This window comes from Rattus norvegicus, chromosome 13, assembly GCF_021556685.1.
Source record: "Rattus norvegicus strain SHRSP/BbbUtx chromosome 13, alternate assembly SHRSP_T2T, whole genome shotgun sequence".
NCBI lineage: Eukaryota > Metazoa > Chordata > Mammalia > Rodentia > Muridae > Rattus > Rattus norvegicus.
The window spans coordinates 75,752,478-75,773,531 of record NC_141546.1 but is presented as its reverse complement, the minus strand read 5'-3'; the positions used below and the strand labels follow the sequence as shown (position 1 = coordinate 75,773,531).

The window sequence follows — 21,054 nt, the reverse complement described above, 5'->3', positions numbered from 1 at the left end:
TAAAATATAAAGGTAAACTCAAGATTCAGTAGCTTGAGTTACAGTGTTTACACCTAAAAAGATATTTTTAGAAAAGGTGGAGGCCTAGGAAATGTGCTCCTCCACAACTACAATGCCCTGTGGGAGGACGTTCTAATGAAAACACATCAGTATGAACTTACAATATTTTCATATAAAAGATTCAGCAGCTTTGGTGGAAGGATGTCATTTTGTCTATGTGGTTTTTTTTTTCTTTTTTTCTTTTTTTTGGAGCTGGGGACCAAACCCAGGACCTTGCGCTTGCCTACTGAGCTAAATCCCCAACCCCTGTCTATGTGTTTCTTGCTAAGTGGTTTCTTTTTTTTTTTTTTTTTTTGGTTCTTTTTTTCGGAGCTGGGGACGGAACCCCGGGCCTTGCGCTTCCTAGGTAAGCGCTCTACCACTGAGCTAAATCCCCAGACCCAAGCTAAGTGGTTTCTTGATGTGATACTGTGAGTTCCCCTTGATTCTTCCCATTTCCTGTATACATATTAACATTTCCTTGAATATTCAATCGTGTGTGTTAATTTACAGAAATTACTGGTACGATAGACTTTTGTCACTGGATTTTTTTTTAGTTATTTTGATTTGATTTTGAGACAAAGTTTCACTATGTAATTCTGGTTGTTTTGGAACTATGTAGACCATGCTAGCCTCAAGCAAACAGACTCTGCCTCCCAAATTGTCATTGGCTGGGATGGATGGCTCAGTTGAGAGTGTTTTCCTCATATGCACAAAGACACAGATTTAATTCTTAGCACCACATAAACCAGGTATGGTGGCACATGCCTATAACCAAGAGGTAAAAGCAAGAGGATCAGAAGTTCAGGGTCCTCCTCAGTACACGGTGAGTTTGAGACTGGCTTGAAATACATGCGATAATGTTTTCTTTGTTATTGCAATACATTTGTGCAGATTTAGGAAACTTCTGTAAATGTAACCCTGTAACTCTGTGGTATAGACTACACAGTGAATCAGTTCTGATGGCTAGGCTATTTTTAACTTGTTTTTATAGACTGTAGTGACCTCTGCAGGTCTCCTTTGTATGTATGTGTTAAAAGCACCTGGTTTGGTAATCTGTAAGTGAAGCTCATCACAGGGCTGCATTTTCCATTTTATATTTTCCACAGCCTGACAGTTTGCACTCTCCCTAGCACATGCAAGAGCTCTGCATTTCCACATGGGACCACCACCATTCAACCACTGGTTTATAGGAAGAGCTAAACAAAAACAAACCCTGCTATTAGCTAAACCTGCATTTTCCTGATTAGCAGTAAGATTAACCATTTTTTCCTGGTTAAAAACAAAATAAACAAACAAAGAAAGAAACAAAGGAAGGAAGGAAGGAAGGAAGGAAAGAAGGAAGGAAGCAGTTTTATAAAAGCACTTTAAATTTACAGAAAAATGGACAGTTCAGAGAATTCCTATCACCCCACACCTCATTCCCATAATGTTCTCTTGATAGGATACATTTACTGATATTAATATGCCAATATGACTATAATGATAATTTAGCTCCTTATGGCTAGAAATTGTGATTTTACTCAGAACTCCTTACTTTTGCCTAACAGCCTTCCTGTGTTCCAAAATCTCATCCAGAATACTTGATTTATGTATTACTTTTTGCAAGATTCTTCCTGTGTTTTGATGGTTTGCAGTTTTAAGGAAAACTGGTGATACATGTTGTATACTGACTTTTGATGGAATCTCAATTTTCTCACAAGGAGACCTGAGTTGGATATTTTTGGCAGTAAGTCCAGAGAGAAAAAAAATGCCCTTTTCATCACAGCATGCGAAAGATTCACCATCAACATGACTTATTTCTGCTTACATTAATCCAGTTCACCTGGCTAAGGTAACATTTCCTGAATTTCTCTAACATAAATATGTGTATTTGGTGTAGGGTTATCCATCAAAACCACTCTTCAATCGTATAAATGAACACATGTGGTACTTAAATGAACAAGTGATGAAGCCAGAGATTATATATTTTTTCAGACGATACTGAAAGTTCAAAGATATAATCTGAAAGGGACCAGTGGGATGGCCCAAAGGGTGAAAGTGCTTGCCACCCATCAAGTCTGAAGACCTGAGCACAATTCCCACGATCTACATGGTGGAAGGAAGAAGCCATTCTTTGCCTGTCCTCTATGTGTCCCCCTCACCCACAATCAATCAATAAACAAACAAAAATATAATAGTAAGAAGAGAGGTATAATCAGAAAGAAAACACACTCATAACAAAACAACACAACCACAAGAATCATTCCCCACAGTATCACACAGGTAAAAAACATAACTCCAGAGTTTAATTCAACAGTAGTTAATTGAAAATCTTACGGCGTGCGTGCGTGCGTGCGTGCATGTAATTTTACACTTGCAGAAAACCTGAAGAGTCTTAAATTTATTCTTCCTTCTTTTATGATTAGTTTTCTTTCCTTTTCTTTTTTATTATTTTTTTCCAGGTTTAAAATTTAATGCTTGTTCAGGCCTGGGTCCCTCATTCCCGCCGCTGTCGGGTCCACTGCTCTGGGGTCAGAGTTTTCTGCTCAAAGGCATGGATGTGCGGGAACTCTTCAGCTAAACACTCGTTCACCAGCCGGTGTCCCTGGAGCAGTGGCTTCCCCTCGAACTTAGCGGACACCACCAGGACTCGGAAGCTGGTCGTGCAAGGGTTCAGAGTCGTGTCCTCCACCTCCACATGCTCTGCTTCCAGGTCCTGCCGCAGCTTCTCTCGGAGGTAGTCGGTGCTGGGTTCCATGACCACAGCCCGGCGGGGCCACAGCCCAGCGTGCACAGAACCTTGCCTTTTTTCTTTCCTTTTCTTAATTTAAAATATATGATTTAAAATTTCTATTTTAGAATTCTATTGGTTATGGCTATTCCTTGAGGGTCTGGTTTTGAGTCTTTATCACGGCCTGAGTCTTGTGTACATGCAGTTGGGAGAAAGTTGTTGATGTTGTTCTTCTTCTTCCTCTTCTCTTCTTTTCTCTTCCTTCTCCTCCTCTTCTCTTCTTCCTTCTTTGTTCTCCTTCATCAACTATTACCATGTTTTATTTCCTGTTTCCTTCCCCTTTTTTTCAAACATCACTATACGTGTGAACATGTTATGCAGCCCTTATCTCTACATAAGGGTTACTGTAGTTATATCGAAATAGTGGTTACTTGGGCATCCACTTCCCAAATACATTAAGATGTATCTAATAACTTCTTAAAGGGTTAGGGAGATGGTTCAGCAGTTAAGAGCACTTGCTGCTCTTCTGGAAGACACAAGTTCAATTCCCCTGCACCCACATCAAGTAGCTCACAACTGCATGTAACTCTAACTTCAGATGATCCAATACCCTCTTTGGCTTCCAAGGATACCCTGACATATGGGGCACACAGTTACATTAAAAACAAATGCCCTGGGGTTGGGGATTTAGCTCAGTGATAGAGCGCTTGCCTACCAAGTGCAAGGCTCTGGGTTCAGTCCCCAGCTCCGAAAAAAAAAAAAGAAAAAAAAAAACCAAAAACCAAAAAACAAACAAAAAAACAAATGCCCTTTTTTTCTTTTCTTTCTTTTTGAGACCAAGTCTCACTATTGTAACATTGCAGGCTTCCAACTCAAGGGGTTTGCCTGCCTGTCTTCTACCCCGTGCTGTAATAAAGGCAAACAACACAACACCAGTGAAAATAAAACCTTTTAAAAGCCAGGAAAGGGAAAAAAAAATCAGTAAGTAACGACTCTCCTCAGATAAAACAAAGTGTTCTTCACCTTTCTTTTTCTATATGCTGTGCAAACTGACTCAAACTTAGAAAAGACCTGGGTTCAAAGACTAGCATAAACATCAAGTGTTCTAAGACAATGACTTTAAATTTTCTAAATTAAATAAAATCAGAGGCACAAGAAATAAAATAGAACTATGAAAACTTAAAACCTACAGCTGTATCTTTGTTATTGTTCTCCATTTCCATTTTATCTGCATAGAGCCTTTGACTTTTTCTACTGTTATAATTCAATACATACCTATTTATTTTGCTCAAACCCTCCCAGCTTTGCCCACTGGGAGCTCTTTCAAGCAGCTCTGGTATGCCTTTGACATAGTTCCACTTTGTTTGAATGCTTGCACAAGATACTCCATGCTCATTTTAAGGACTTGTTGTCCTAGCACTTGATTTGACCATCCCTCCCCAGAGTTCTGGTTCCTTTATTGGAATATTGTATTATCTAAACAAATCTAAACAATATCTAAACAAAAGGCATGTACACTCACTCCTATTGGGACTATGATGTCCTTAAGATTATCTTGGCTAATGAGGCAAGGAAATATGCAAATATAATAACCCAAGTATATACATATTTATAAATATTGCTATCTGTGCAACAACCATCTGTATCTATACTCAAATAAACATGCCCACACAAAGACACACATAACTAAAGCAGTCAATTAGAGACAATGACCAGGATTAAGTTACTGTATTACCTGAGCACCCACTAGCTGCAGTAATGCTGAGTTCACAGGAAGGAGCTCAATGTCCGTATTGATAGTGGTCTGGTCAAATGGGCAAGCCTTACGGTGGAGTTTATTCAGGCACATTTTGCAGACAGTATGGCCACAGCCCAAACTGATGGGCTTTCGAATTGTTTCGTCGAAAGTCTGAGTGCAAATTGGGCAGGAAAGGAAATCCGTCCATTGTGGAGCTTGTACAGGCATTGCTTCTGGAGTTACAATTCACTAACACGCACACACACACACAAATCTAAAGCAAAGATTCCACTGGAATCAAAATCTTGGAAAAAAGTTTATCTTTTTTTAAATATCTTCTGTAGATACAGTCAGCACATAGTGTGAAATATAACCTGAAAAACAGAGAAAGAAAAAAATTAGAATAATCTGTTTTTAATTTCAGTTAAACTGTTGAAAAGAAATTAAGTCCAATCTTGACTCTGCAATCTTTCATAGCACTTTAATGTTACAACATTCAATTTTTATACATTTTATAAAATCAAAGCTATGATAAAATAACCAGTTCCATCTTCTATTTTAAAGGGGGTCATATTTCCCAGAAGGATGAATTAGCTTGTCTAAAGGTGTGACCTTTGAAGTCTGTAGGAGGTTGGAACAGACAGACACAGACACAGACACAGACACAGACAGACAGACACAGACAGACAGACAGACACACACACACACACACACACACACACACACAAATTAAGAGATAGAGATTAAGCCATCTCTCTAGCCCCCTACCTCAAATCTTAATTCCTTACCATCTTATCTCCACCATCACAGACACAGAGAGATTAAAGGAACAGGGAGCTCCTACTTGCAACTCCATTCAAAAGCTGTGTAACAGTAAAGATGGAGATACAGCACCCCAGTCTGTAATCTCGGAAAGCTGTAAACCTCACAGCTACTTTGTGTTAACAAATTGAACTACCAGGCCTAAGTTCTGATTTAAAGAGTAGAAATTTATATTCTTTTAATCTTACCTCCTCCACCATAGTATGTAATTCAGGATGGTATTAAAGTAACTATTCTGACAGTAACGAGGCCCAACTCAAGAACAAACATCAGTTTTTCTGTGTATGGTCTGGAGAGAGAACCCAGAACCTGTGTATGCTAGGCAAGTATGCCACCAATGTGTTAACACCACCATCTCAACACTAATTTTACCTTCACTTTGGAGGGGATTAAAGGTATATACTAAGGGAATGTCTACATTCCAGGCAAAGGGATTAAACATTGTATCTTAAGAGCTGAGCCACACAACTAGAAACAGGTATTCTTAGCAAATAACACAGTCTCTGGGTTCACAGTGTGATCAAATATCCTGCAACAGCGACACAAGGGCTGGTAAGATGATTCAGTAAGTACTGGTGCTTGCCACCAAGATTTGGGAGTCTGGTTCAACCCCTCGAGCCCACACAGTGGAAGGAGAAAATTTCTAAAAGTTGTTCTCTTGCCTTTTCAGTGCATGGCATGTACTCTACATGTCAAAAGATGGGGAGGGGGGCTGCAGAAACTCCTGAGAGCACCTGCTGTTCTTCTAGAAGACCACACCCACATGGTAGCTCACAGGCTGTGATTCTAGATCCAGGGAATTCAATGACCTCTTTTGGTCTCCACCAGCACCAGGCGTGTACATGGGGCACAGCCATAAATGAAGGCAAAACACCTACAAATATAAAATTTTTTTTTTGGTCTTTTTTTTTTTTTCAGAGCTGGGGACCGAACCCTTGTGCTTCCTAGGCAAGCGCTCTACCACTGAGCTAAATCCCCAGCCCCTAAAATGTTTTTTTAATTCAAAAAAAGTGGTCACTCTAAATAATTAGAGACCAAATAACACAAGACCTAAACTCAGGGTATTTGCTCGTGTGGTGAGGAGTGGAAGGAGTTCATGAATCTACAGCCAATTGACTTTTGACAAATAACAGTTAAAAATACAACTGGAAGAAAGGACAATCTTCTCAATAAATGGTACTGAGAAAACTGAACATCCACATGAAGAATGAAAATAGATCCCTCTTCTCACCAGTTCTTGCAACCAAACAAAATGTAATGGACTTATGTAAGATCTGAAACTGCCAGAAGAAAGCAAAGAGGAAACATGTCAGGGTGTTGAAATAGGCTTGTTTCTTGTTTATGGACATACTAAAAGGCTCAGGAAACAAAAATAAAAAGATATTGGATTACATGAATTAAAAAGTTCTGAGGGTGTGCCTGGGAAGATAGCTCAATAGTTCAGAGCACTTGCTGTTCTTCCACAGGACCTGAATCTGATTCTCAGTACTCAAGAAGGGAGGCTCACAGCAAACATAATTCCAATTTCAGGGACCTGACACCCTCTTCTGGTCTCTCTGAACAACTCTACACATATGTGCTCACACACATACACACGCATAAATAAGGTGGAGACAGAGAATAGATAGTGCTTGCTGGTAACCAGCCTAGCTCCAGGCTCAACAAGAGACCCTACCTCAAAAGACCAAGTCAGCAAGTAATAGAGCAGGTTACCTTAAGTCTTCCTGTGGTCTCAAAGCTCAAATGCACATATACCCATACTCATAAGCCATTATTCACTCTCCCTGATTAAATTAAAAATTAATTTAAAAATCCTTTAAATCACTCTTAAATATTGTATTTCAAAAACTACAAAGCACACATTTCTTTGGAGACTCAAAGTTTGACTTAACCATAGAAACGGATCCAAAAATTTTTACTACTTCATTCTTTTAAGTTTCTTTCTCCAACTTCATTTTCAAATATTCAAAATTATCAAATACTGTTGTTTACATCGTGTTTAACACACACACACACACACACACACACACACACACACACACACACACACACACACACACACACCAGGATATATGGTTTAATGAATGTAACATTCTTCTACTTGGGTTAAGTTAGGAGTAAACACATGAAATACAATTATTAAAATACCAACATCCTGATTCTCAGACAAAGGGATGACTCATCTCTCAGATGGCACAAGACTTCATCGTGTTACTCAGAATAGAGTATAATTTAAATTTTATGACTTATTTCTGGAATTCTTGTTCAATATATTTTGAACCACTGCTGATTTATATTGCATATGTCACCTGTTTGGCCACCTTGGTTGTCAGATCCCTAATTCAGAGAAAGATCCAATTTAAAATTTATCAAATACCTGTTCTAAATTAGTTCTTCTTCTGAGGCATCATTTTAGCTATGTATAGATGATAAACTTTAATGTTGAGACACAGGGTCTGACCTACCTAGTCCTCGCTGGCCTAGAATGTATTATATACTCATTTGTGTTGAGTACCCTTTCAATAAATGGCTCTAAGGTACAAAATCAGTTATGCAAAAGAGAGATCAGGACATGAACCACATAGGACAGACTGTGTACTCTGCTCCACCTATGATTTAAGGTATTTGCTGGAGGTCTTGAAAAGTATCCCCTAAGGATTAGGATTGTGATGAAATGCTATCAGCGCTGTAATACAGTAGGTTCAAAGTAAATGGCAGGACTATGACTCAGGCAGACCAAATGCTTAAGTTGCTACTTTTAAACCTATTATTTATGTCACTTTACAGATGGTAGTTAACAGTGGTTGATATTAGAAAATTTTTGTTAAGTGACAGGAAATCTAAAATCAGATAATTGACAGTTGAATAGGTCTATAAATTAAATTAGGCAAATTCTACACTTAAGTGAACTGTACTGTTTGTAAATTTTCCATCAGTAAAGGGGTTGGGGATTTAGCTCAGTGGTAGAGCACTTGCCTAGCATGCGCAAGGCCCTGGGTTCAGTCCCCAGCTCCGGAAAAAAAAAATTTTTTTTCCATCAGTAAACCTGCTAAAATCATTAAAGGCCTATCTTTTTATATCTTTGTTTCTCAAATGTTTATTTATAATTTTAAAATGTCCACTGGTCAGATTTTTCTATAAGCACAGCAAGAGCTGTACTGAACAGCTAAATTATACTACTGTGAGATGTTAGTTTATCACAACCATCTCTTACCATAAAATTACAGGTTTATTTTATATGTCCCTGATTCAGAGAAAAACAGAAACTAAAATTCACTGTTACTGTTATAAGCAAGTTCTTCTCCTGGCAGAAGTATACTTGTTTATAGATTATAAACCCTTGATGGCAGGAAGCGCTTTTCAGTCAAAGGCTAATTAATTGTTGAACTGGACTAAAACAAAGGTTTTAGTTAAGGTTAGGTTTAGGCTGCCTTTTAGAAAACTACTAAATCAAACAAAACATTATATGTAAGGAAAAAAATTCTTGGATCACTTCTCACTCTATCCCACATGGTACTTTTTAAGAATCATTATTCTTGACCTTAACCTAGTTTGCCACTTCTCTGGAAGATTTCTATGGCAATCAGCATGAAGGGACCACATCAGAGAAGAAAAAATTTGTAACTATCCTGAAAACGGAAGCTAAGTAAGCAATAACACAAAGAAAAAACAAAGGCTTATTATTACACTTGTGTTGTACTTCCCAGTGAGGCATCAGTAATTTACAGTTTAGTAATGACACCCCTTTGAGGAAAGACAATTTTTATTGTCTTTATAAAATACTTGGATTGAGTTCTAACCTTACAGCACACAACACACTAGATATATGTTAGTGTATATATAACTAAACCTAAGACACAAAGAGAAAGGCCACTGAGTTAGAGATTAAAAGCCCAAAACTGGAACTTCATTTATCATACCCTTTAGAGGGAAAAGATAAAGGGGCAGATTAAAATCGGTTTTGGTTTTGGTTTTGGTTTTAATGTATGAGTGCTGTCTGCATGTCAGAAGAGTGCAGCAATCCCTTTAATAGAAAGTCCTGAACTACCATGTGGTTTCTAGGAATTGAACTCAGGACCTCTGGAAAAGCAGTCAGTGTCCATGGTTAAGTGGGCCATCTTACCAGCCCCCAAGTTTTTGTCTTTGAGGCCGGGTTTCTATATGTGCCTTGGCTAGCCCAGAATTCCCTGTGTCAGCAGTTCTCAACCTGGGGTGGTGATTCCTTTGCCAGTGGTGTCAATGACCTTTTTACAGCGGTCACATATTAGATATCCTGCATTATCATATACTTACATTATGATTCCTAACAATAGCAAAATTACAATTATAAAGTAGTAACGAAAATAATTTTATGTTTGGGAGTTACCACAACATGAGGAACTAGAAGATTAAAGAGTTTCAACATTAGGAAGGCTGAGAATCACTGCCCTAAGTAAAATTGGCTAGCCTTGAACTCAGACCTGCCTATCTCTGCCTCCAGGTGACTAAGTGATTTACTTTTACTGTGTTCAGAGGCAGAGTCCTTTTGTTTCCAATATAGTGTCAAACAAGGAAGAAATGCAGTCATGAGGAGTAAAAACCTGAGAAAGATGACAAACAAGAGACTGAATAATGGTACCCAAGAAAGGGTCCACAGCAGCATCTAACTTTGTTTTCATAGGTTCAAGTCATAATACACTATGTAAAATGTGGCACAATGAAAAACATAACAGCAGACACTACAGAAAGTGATAGAATGAAACAACCAGATTCAAAAACATCATCTTAAAAGGAATTTACACTTATATCAAAACTGCAGTTTTATTATTTTTTAAGCTGTCAATGTTAATACTCTATTAAAATTTACCTATACCAGACTAACACATAAAAGCTATGTTCTCTACATTTAATGTTAAACCAGTGAGAACTAATTATTAAAATGAGTAATATTTTAATACACATTCACTATACATTTTAATGTATTCATAATCTTTTTAACCGTTTTTGAATAAAACAAATTCTTTATTAGATATTTTTATTTACGTTTCAAATGTTATCCCCTTTCAGTTTTCCATCCACAAACTCCTATACCATCCCCCTTCTTCTATGAGCATGCTACTCCACCCAACCACATACCCCTTCCCTACTCTCGGCCCTGACATTCCTCTACATTGGGGGATCCAGCCTTGGCAGGACCAAGGGCTTCTTATCCCATTGGTGCCCAACAAGGCCATCCTCTGCTACATATGGAGCTGGAGCCATGGGTTTGTCCACGTGTATTCTTTGGATGGTGGTTTAGTCCCTGGGAGCTCTGGTTGGTTGGTGGTTATTGTTCTTAAGGGATTGCAAACCCCTTCAGCTCCTTCAATCCTTTCTCTAATTCCTCCAATAAGGACCCCATTCTCAGTTGAATGGTTGACTGCAAGTACTCACATCTGTATTGATCATGCTCTGGAAGAGCCTCTCAGGAGACAGCTGTATTAGGGTTCCTGTAAAAATGTACTTCTTGGCATCAGCAATATTGTCTGGGTTTGTTGGCTATATGTATATGGGCTGGATCCCGAGGTGGGACAGACTCTGAATGGTCGTCATTCCTTCAGTCTCTGTTCTAAACTCTGACTCCGTATCTCCTTCTATGAATATTTTTATTTCCCCTTTTAATAAGACTAAAGCATCCACACTTTGGTCGTCATTCTCCTTGAGCTTCATGTGGTTTGTAGATTGTATCTTGTATAATTTGAGTTTGGGGGCTAATATACATTTGTTAGTGAGTGCATACCATGTGTGTTTTTCTGCAATTGCTTTATCTCACTCAGGATATTTTCCAGTTCCCTCCATTTGCCTATGAATTTCAGGGAGTCATTGTTTTTAATAGCTCAGTAATACTCCATTGTGTAGATGTACCACATTTTCTGTATCCATTACTCTGTTGAAGGACATCTGGGTTCTTTCAAGCTTCTGGCTATTATAAATAAGGCTGCTATGAACATTGTAGAGTATGTGTCCTTGTTATATGTTGGAGCATCTTTTGAGTATAAGTTCAGGAATGGTATAGCTGGGTCCTCAGGAGTACTATGTCCAATATTCTGAGGAACCTCCAGACTGATTTCCAGAGTAGGTTGTACCAGCTTGCAATCCCACCAATAATGGAGGAGTGTTTCTCTTTGTCCACATCCTTGCCACCATCTGTTGTTACCTGAGTTTTTGATCTTAGCCATTCTGACTGGTGTGAGGTGGAATCTCAGGGTTGTTTTGATTTCCATTTCCCTGATGACTAAGGTTGTTAAACATTTCTTTATGTGCTTCTGAGCCATTCCATATTCCGCAGTTGACAAATCTTTATTTAGTTTTTATACACCATTTTTAAAAATAGGGTTATTTGATTTTGTGGACTCTAACTTTTTCAGTTCTTTGTATATATTGGATATTAGACCTCTATTGGATATAGGATTGGTAAAGATCTTTTCCCAATCTGTTGGTTGCCGTTTTGCTCTAATAACAATGCCCTTGGCCATACAGAAGCTTTGCAATTTTATGAGGTCCCACTTGTTGATTCTTGATCTTAGAGCATAAGCCATTGGTGTTCTGTTTAAGAAATTTTCCCCAGTGCCCATGTGTTCGAGATGCTTCCCCACTTTTTCTTCTATTAGTTTGAGTATATCTAGCTTTATGTGGAGATCCTTGATCTACTTTGACTTGGGCTTTGTAAAATGGATTGATTTGCATTCTTCTACATGCTGACCTCCAGTTGACCAGCACCATTTGTTGAAAATGCTCTTTTTTCCCCATTGGATGGTTTTAGCTCCCTTGTCAAAGATCAAGTGACCATAGGTGTGTGGGTTCATTTTTGCATCTTCAATTCTATTCTATGGATCTACCTGCCTGTTTCTGTACCAATACCATACAGTTTTTTCTCTATCGCTCTGTAATACAGCTTGAGGTCAGGGATGGTGATTCCCCAGAAGTTCTTTTATTGTTGAGTTTTCACTATACTATGTTTTTTGTTTGTTTGTTTGTTATTCTAAATGAATTTGCAAATTGCTTTTTAACTCTATGAAAAATTGAGTTGGAATTTTGATGGGGATTGCATTGAATTTGTAGATCGCTTTTGGCAAAATGGTCATTTTTACTATATTAATTCTGCCAATATATGAACATGGGAGATCTTTCCATCTTCTGAGATCTTCAATTTCTTTCTTCAGAGATTTCAAGTTCTTGTCATTGAGATCTTTCATTTGCTTGGTTAGAGTCAAACCGAGGTATTTTATATTATTTGTGACTATTGTGAAGGTTATCATTTCCCTCATTTTCTTTGTCAGCCTGCTTATCCTTTGAGTAGAGGAAGGCTACTGATTTGAGTTAATTTTATATCCAGACACTTTGCTGAAGTTGTTTATCAGGCTTAGTAGTTCTCTGGTGGACCTTTTGGGTTCACTTAAGTATACTATATCATTTGCAAATAGTGATATTTTGACTTCTTCCTTTCCAATCTGTATCCCTTTAACCTCCTTTTGTTGTCTGATTGCTCTGGCTAAGACTTCAAGTACTATATTGAATAAGGGAGAGAGTGGGCATCCTTGTCTAGTCCCTGATTTTAGTGGGATTGCTTCAAGTTTCTCTCCATTTAGTTTGATGCTGGCTACTGGTTTGCTGAATATTGCTTTTACAATGTTTAGGTATGGGCCTTGAATTCTTGATCTTTCCAAGACTTTTAACATGAAGGGGTGTTGAATTTTGTAATGCTTTCTCAGCATCTAATGAGATGTCCATGTGGCTTTTTATCTTTGAGTTTGTTTATATAGTGGATTACATTGATGGATTTTCATATCTTGAAACATCCCTGCTTCCCCGGGATGAAGCCTACTTGACCATGATGAGTGATTGTTTTGATATGTTCTTGGATTCAGTTTGTGAGAAGTTTATTGACTATTTTTCCATTGATACTCATAAGGGAAATTGGTCTGAAGTTTTCTTTCTTTGTTGGGTCTTTGTGTGGTTTAGGTATAAGTGTAATTATGGCTTAATAGAAAGAATTGGGCAGTGTTCCTTCTGTTTCTATTTTGTGGAATAGTTTGGACAGTATTGGTATTAGGTCTTCTTTGAAGGTCTGATAGATTTCACCACTAAACTCAACTGGTCCTGGGCTATTTTTGATTGGTAGACTTTTCCTAAGTGCTTCTATTTCTTTAGGAGTTATGGTACTGTTTAGATGATTTATCTGATCCTGATTTAACTTTAGTACCTGGGATCTGTCTAGAACATTGCCCATTTCGTCCCGATTTTTGTTTTGTTGAATATAAGTTTTTCTAGTAGGCTCTGGTGATTTTTTAAAAATTTTCTTAGATTCTGTTATGTCTCCCTTTTCATTCCTGATTTTGTTAATTTGGATACTCTCTCTGTGCCCTCTGGTTAGTATAGCTAAGGGTTTATCTATCTTGTTCATTTTTTCAAAGAACCAGCTCCTTGTTTTGCAGATTCTTCGTATAACTCCTCTTTGGTGTATTTGCTTCTTTTTGTTCTAGAGCTTTTAGGTATGCCGTCAAGCTGCTAGTATATGCTCTCTCCAATTTCTTTTTGGAGGCACTCAAGAGTTATGAGTTGTCCTTTTAGCACTGCTTTCTTTTCTTTTTTTTCTTGGAAGTTGTGTGTGTGTGTGTGTGTGTGTGTGTGTGTGTGTGTGTGTGTGTGTGTGTGTAGCTTTCTGCCTGCAGGCCAGAAGAGGGCACCAGATCTTACCACAGATGGTTGTGAACCACCCACCATGTGGTTGCTGGGAATTTAACTCAGGACCTCTGGAAGAGCAGACAGTGCTCTTAACCTCTGAGCCATCTTTCCAGCTTAGCACTGCTTTCATTGTGTTCTATAAATGTTGATGTGCTGTGCCTTCATTTTCATTAAATTCTAAAAAGTCTTTATTTATTTCTTCCTTGACCAAGTTATCATTGAGTAGAGTGTTGTTCCGCTTCCATGTGTATGTGGTCTTTCTGTTGGTTTTGTTGTTATTGAAGATCAGCATTGGTCTGTGGTGATCTGATAGGATGCATGGGATTATTTTAATCTTCTTCTATCTGTTGGGGCCTGTTTTGTGACCTATTATATGTTCAATTTTGGAGAAGGTATCATGAAGTGCTGAAAAGAAGGTATATTCTTTTGTTTTAGAATGAAATGTTCTATAGATACCTGTTAAATCCATGTGGTTCATAACCTGTTAGTTTCTCCATGTCTCTCTGTAGTTTCTGTTTCTATGATCTGTGCATTGATGAGAGTGGGGTGTTGAAGTCTCCCATTATTACTGTTTGAGGTACAATGTGTGCTTTGAGCTTTAGTAAGGTTTCTTTTATGAATGTAGATGCCCTTGTATTTGAAGCATCGATATTTAAGATTGAGAGTTCATCGTAGTGGATTTTTCCTTTGATGTACATGAAGTGTCCGTCCTTATCTTTTCTGATAACTTTTGGTTGAAAGTCAATTTTATTGGATATTAGAATGGTGACTCCAGCTTGTTTCTTGGGACCATTTGCTTGGAAAATTGTTTTCCTCCCTTTTACTCTTTGGTCATGCCTGTCTTTGTCATTGAGGTTTGTGCTGGGTCCTCTTTACATATCCAATCTGTAAGTCTATATCTTTTTATTGGGGAATTGAGTCCAGTGATATTAAGAGATATTAAGGAATAGTGATTGTTGTTTCCTGTTATTTTTGTTGTTAGAGGTGGAATTATGTTTGTGCGGTTCTCTTCTTTTGGATTTGTTGCAAGAAGATTACTTTCTTGTTTTTTCTAGGGTGTAGTTTCCCTCCTCGTGTTGGAATTTTCCATTTATTATCCTTTATAGGGCTGGATTTGTGGAAAAATGTTGTGTAAATTTGGTTTTGGCATGGAATATCTTGGTTTCTCCATCTCTGTTAATTGATAGTTTTGCTGGATATAGTAGCCCGGGCTGGCATTTGTGTTCTCTTAGAGTCTGTATGACGTCTGTCCAGGTTCTTCTGGCTTTCATCATCTCTGGTGAGAAGTCTGGTGTAATTCTGATAGGTCTGCCTTTATATGTCATTTGACCTTTTACCCTTACTGCTTTTAATAGTCTTTGTTTTGTGCATTTAGTGTTTTGACTATTATGTGACAGCAGGAATTACTTCACTGGTTCAATTCATTTCAAGTTCTGTAGGCTTCATGTCTGTTTAGGGGCATCTCTTTCTTTTGGTTAGGGAAGTTTTCTTCCATAATTTTGTTGAAGATATTTACTGGCCCTTTAAGTTGGGAATCTTCGCTCTCTTCTATATTGATTATCATTAGGTTTGATCGTCTCATTGTGTCCTGGATTTCTTGGATGTTTTGGGCTAGGAGCTTTTTGTGTTTTACATTATCTTTGATGGTTGTATCAATGATTTTTATGGTATCTTCTGCACCTGAAATTCTCTCTTCTATCTCTTGTATTCTGTTGTTGATGCTTGAGTGTATGACTCCTGATCTCTTTCTTAGGTTTTTCTATCTCCAGGTTTGTCTCCCATTGTGCTTTCTTTATTGTTTCTATTTCCATTTTTAGATCCCGAATAGTTGTGTTCAATTCCTTCACCTGTTTGGTTGTGCTTTCCTGTGACTCTTTAAGGGATTTTTGTGTTTCCTCTTTAAGGGCTTCTACTTGTTTACCTCTGTTGTCCTGTATTTCTTTAAGGTTGCTATTTATGTCCTTCTAGCACCATCATGAGATGTGATTTTTAAATCCAAATTTTACTTTTCTGGTGTGTGGAATATCCAGTATTTGCTTTGGTGGGAGAACTGGGCTCTGATGATACCAAGTAGTCTTAGTTTCTGTTGCTTAAGTTCCTGGAATTTCCTCTTGTCTTGCTGTCTCTGACAGTGACTTGACCCTCCTGTAAGCCTGTGTATCAGCACTCCTGGAGACCAGCTCCCTCCCAGAGTCAGCTCCAGGCGCAGGCAGAAACCGGAAGGATCCTGTCCCAGACTGTTCCTGGGTTCCTGTGTCCTGAGGGCTCCAGGTGGGTCCCTTGGAACAGAAGTGGTGGTCTTACCTCTGCTCTCAGGTGTGTCAGAGTTCCTGGAGATTGGCTTTCAGCTCTGTGCAAGGCAGAGACTAGAAGGATCCTATCCCTGACTGCTTCTAGGTTCCTGTGTCCAGAGGGCTCCAGGTGGGTTCCTTTTGTGCCAGGAAGATGAGCAGAACTGGTGGTCTCCCCTGAGCTCTCAGGATTGTTTGAAGTTCTGAGAGAGCTGTGGGGTCAGGTCAGCTCTGGGAGCAGGCAGAAACCCAAAGGATCCTGTCCCAAAGGACTTTAGGTGGATTCCTCTTGGGCCAGGGATGCGAACAGAAATGGTGGTCTCCCCTGAGCTTTCAGGATTGCCTGTACTTCTGAGTCCAGCTCTCTACCCCACAGGATTTGGGTACAGAGAGCTGTGGGACCAGGTCAGCTAAAACATGCATTCTTAAAATTGGTTTTCTTTGTGATAGCTGTTGCCACCTTTTTAATTTTGAAAGAAATTCATTTTTAAGTTATGTTTTGTGAGTCTGTTAGGGTATGTATATGTGAGCTGCAAGTGCCCATTGAAGTCAGAAGAGGGTGCTGGAACCCCAGGTGGCCATGAACTGCCAGACACAGATGCTAGAAACTGAACTTGAGTCCTATGCAAAGCAAGATAAACTGCTTGTTTATTAATTTATTTATGGGTCTTCAAGATAAGGCTTTTCTGTGTAGCCCTGACTATCCTGGAACTCACTTTGTAGACCAGGCTGCCTAGTTAACTTTTAATAGTTAACAAATCTCTCTAGAACCTTGATACTTCTTAATTACACAACTTTTCTAAGTCATAATATTCTCAAGTAAAAGCTTTGTGAACAAAGCTTAGAGATTTAACAATCAGTTCAAGTTATCTTTTAAAATCAGCCCTTCTCTGCAAAATTTATTTTATTTTTCTTAGGCAGGGTCTCACTGTGTAGTTCAGGCTAAGGTAAGATCTTGACATTATGCCATCATGCCTGGCTGTAAAATGGTAGATTGATGGTTTGTCATCCAGTCCCCAAAGTTATTTTAATCACAATGACAAGTCTGATTGGCAAATAATAACAATGAATGGAGTGACAAATGTTCACAATGAAAAGAAAATCTAATTACACACAGTTCATTTTTCAGATTGATAAACAGTTCTTAATTCTGTAGTTTCTTCAATTTGTCCCCCTTTACTAATTCTTGTCAATAATATGTATAAAAAAGTATAACTTTCTGGTTACACTGGGAAAATGTCTCCAACCTTCGTTTCTTATTTTAAAAAAGAAAAGAAAAATCTCCTTGGGCACAGGCCTTTTGTCCCTGCCTTGGGAAGACAGAGGCAGGCAGATGCCTTTGACTTCCAGACAAACCAGCACTGCATAATGCAACTCTGCCTCAAACTAAGCGAAGCCTTCCTGCAATCTCTGCCAGCCTTCTAGGCTCTACCATTCCATTTGCCTTCTCATTGTTCATGTTCAAACTATCACTCCACCATGCTAGCCACCAATTTGTAACAACTCTTAAACATACAAAGGGCTTTTTCCTGAAAAACAATTATTACCACTCAATTCTTATTTTAACTCTTTCTATATTTCTCAAATGCTGCCCAATTTGTCTTTTATTTAAAATTCTGTCCAAGTAGTTACTAAATGTCAAACCACTGCATTCTTCTCTTCTCCTCATTGGATTAATTATTGGTGGTTCCTCAGAAATTCTTCAATTCTCTTTTCTAAGTTCTCTACAATGGTTTAGTCCATTTTTATGGTTTCTACTACCAACTAGGTCCAGCTAACTTTGAAAATAGCATTGCAGATATCTCTTTTGAATGATAGGACTGTGTGTCTAGCTAGGGCCTCAATCTCCCTATGCCTAAAACCACCTCATCTCTAATAAATCTTTCTTTTTTTGTTTGCATTTTTGTTGCTGTTATTTTGTCTTGTTTTTGTTTTTTGAGGCAGGGTTTCACTGTGTTGCCCTGGAACTCTCTCTCTCTGTAGACCAGGCTGGCCTGAACTCAGAGATCTGCCTACCTCTGCCTCCTGAGTACTGGAACTAAAGGCATCCACCATCACTGTCCATCTATCTTCTGCTTTTGTTGTCAACAGCATGCAGACTACCTGTGACAGAAGTATGAAGAATCATCTCTGACTACTTTTCCTCTTATCTCCTGATGGCAAATTACAACAAAACTACTGTATCTTACCCCTTTCCTTCCTCCTTTTTTAGTACTGGATATTGAATACAGAGCTGTAAAAATAACTTTCACACACTTGTTGTATTACACCACAGCAACAGAATAACCAAACCAAATAAATAAATAAATAACTCTACAATTGTTTTAATAAATATAGAACATATAGTTGATAAAACTCAGTGATCTTTTAATATAAAACATTCCAAAGAACTTATAAGGGAATTCCCTCTATTTTTATTTTTAAACTTCATACTTAATAGGGAAAAAGTAAAGAATCCATCCCCTTTAAGATTATGAACCAGGGACTGGAGAGATGATTCAGCTGCTGATAAGAGTACTGACTGCTTTCGTAAAGGACCTAGGTTCAAGTCCCAGAAGTCACATGATGACGAACAGTCATCTATACCTGAAGCCTTAGAACATCCGAGACCTTCCTCTTGGGCACTGCATGTACTGAAAGAGTCAGAGTTGGGGTCAATCTAAGGCCAGTGGGAAAATCCCACCACAAACCTCCTAGCACTAAGGCCCTTCCCTTCCAGGAAGAGTAGACCCAGCTTAGTTTCTGGAACAACTACGAGCCAACTATCAGACAAAGCCACCTGTGATTCCCAGCTGACCCCTGTGGAAAGTCTCAAACAGTTCACTGACCACCAGTCAGCCTGAAGGTTGCTTTGCCCCACCAATAGTACCCTGTCTAGCTACGATTGCTTGAATTCTGCCCTTATTATTTGAAATCTGCCCTTATCAAAGGTATATAACTCCCTGTTAGAGTCTGCTCAGGGTCGTCTCCCTCTCGAAGGGGGCGACCCCAACGTGCTGGAATAATAAGCCTCTTGCTTTTGCATTGATCACTGCCTTCATGAGTCTCATTCAAGGGGTTCCAGTAGAGGTCCAACTCGAACCTCACAGTACATGGTATACAGTCATACAGCCAGGCAAAACATCCAAACACATAAAAATAAACATTTTAAAAACATTAAGAACCAGATAAACATATGTATGGATAGCTCAGTTGATAGAGCATCAGATTTTTAATCTGAGGGTCCAAGGTTCAAGTCTTTGTTCAGAAGCTATTTTGAGCTCCTAAATAAATTTGAGTCCAAGCATGATAAAGGTAGAAACCTCCCACCTAAGTAAGACCCAAGGAGTTAGCAAAAAAACGAACAAAAACAAAACAAAAAAAGAAATCAGTTTCTATTCAAGCCAGGTCAAATCATCTCCTAGACAATTCCTAACATTTTCAGGGAGGGGGAAACTAACAGTAGTTAGGGGGAAGAATTGGTAATGGGTGGAGGTAAGTAGAATCAAAGTGTATTATATGAACAATAAAACAAACAAACAAACCAAAAACACCACACAGTAAAAAGAAATAAAAGGCACCAAAGAGAATAGAGAACTAAAGCTGTCTGCTCACAGATGTCCTGATATTCTAGATAGAACCAAAAAGTTAATGAAGTACAAAGTACAAGATCAATTCTCAAAAAGAATTTGCTTCTATACAACAATGAACAATCTAAAAAGTAAATACCAAAATCAAGCTGGGAGGTGGAGATGCAAGTCTTTTCTGAGTGTGAAACCAGCCTGGTCTACATAGTGAGTTCCAGGACAGACAAGTGTACACAGAGAAACTCTGCCTCAAACAGACAGACAGACAGACAGACCGACCGACCGACCGACCGACCGACCGACCGAGAGGGGGGCAGGGAGAGAGAGAGAGAGAGAGAGAGAGAGAGACAGAGAGACAGAGACAGAGAGACAGAGACAGAGAGACAGAGACAGAGACAGACTGACTCCAAATTCATTCTGGGCTGGTACACACCTTTAATTTCAGCACTGGGGAAGTAGACACAGGAAGAACTCCATGAGTAGAAGGCAAGCCAGGGCAATTTCCAATTTTTTGCTTTTGTACTACCAGGAAACTAAAACTCTTAAAACACAACAAAACAACACCCCAATATTCTAGTGACTGTGAGTATAGATTAATAGTAGACTATTTACATACATGATACCCTATGTTCAATCCCCAACATCTTCTGAAATATAATAGAAAATAAATATTCTCACCTCAATCCCCTTCTCACTGCTAGTCCACTTTCATACAAGCCACCACATTCCACAAGTTACAACATCAAACACCCTGTTTTACTTATACAAATAATCACCACCACTAAAACTTAAATTTGATAAATATAGAGGCTCTTCAACAAGAATGGTGAGACTTGCCTATAATTTAAGCAGTTGTAGTAGCTATATACTGAATTCAAGGCCAACCTGAGTTACAAGAGACCCTGTTTTGAAACAGGAATAAAAGATAGATGAGTACATTTTCTGTATAAAGAATAATTCTAAGGCTGGGTGGTAGTGCACATCTTTATTCCCAACACTCAAGAGGCAGAGGTGGCAGATCTCTTAACTTTAAGGCCAGTATGGTCTACAGATTGAGTTTCAGGACAGCCAGGGATACACAGAGAAATCATATCTTGAAAGCAAAACAAAAAACCACTACCACAACCACCAACAAAAACAAGAAAAGAGGAAGAAAGAGACTAAATGTATTATATGTACCAT

At 38.6% G+C, this 21,054-nt stretch overlaps 1 protein-coding gene and 1 pseudogene across 2 annotated transcripts in view; both read right to left on the bottom strand.

The window, feature by feature from the left end:
- The window catches only part of Rc3h1 (ring finger and CCCH-type domains 1), a 71,851-nt gene that overhangs the window by 37,470 nt on the left and 13,327 nt on the right, over positions 1 to 21,054 (bottom strand). For both annotated transcript variants that reach the window (NM_001430820.1, XM_087581621.1), the window contains exon 2: positions 4,488 to 4,864. In NM_001430820.1, coding sequence (NP_001417749.1) covers positions 4,488 to 4,718 — 231 coding nt within the window. In that variant the 5' untranslated portion in view covers positions 4,719 to 4,864. The remainder of the gene's footprint in view (positions 1 to 4,487; positions 4,865 to 21,054) is intronic.
- Positions 2,326 to 2,866, bottom strand: Bola2l2 (bolA family member 2 like 2; annotated as a pseudogene).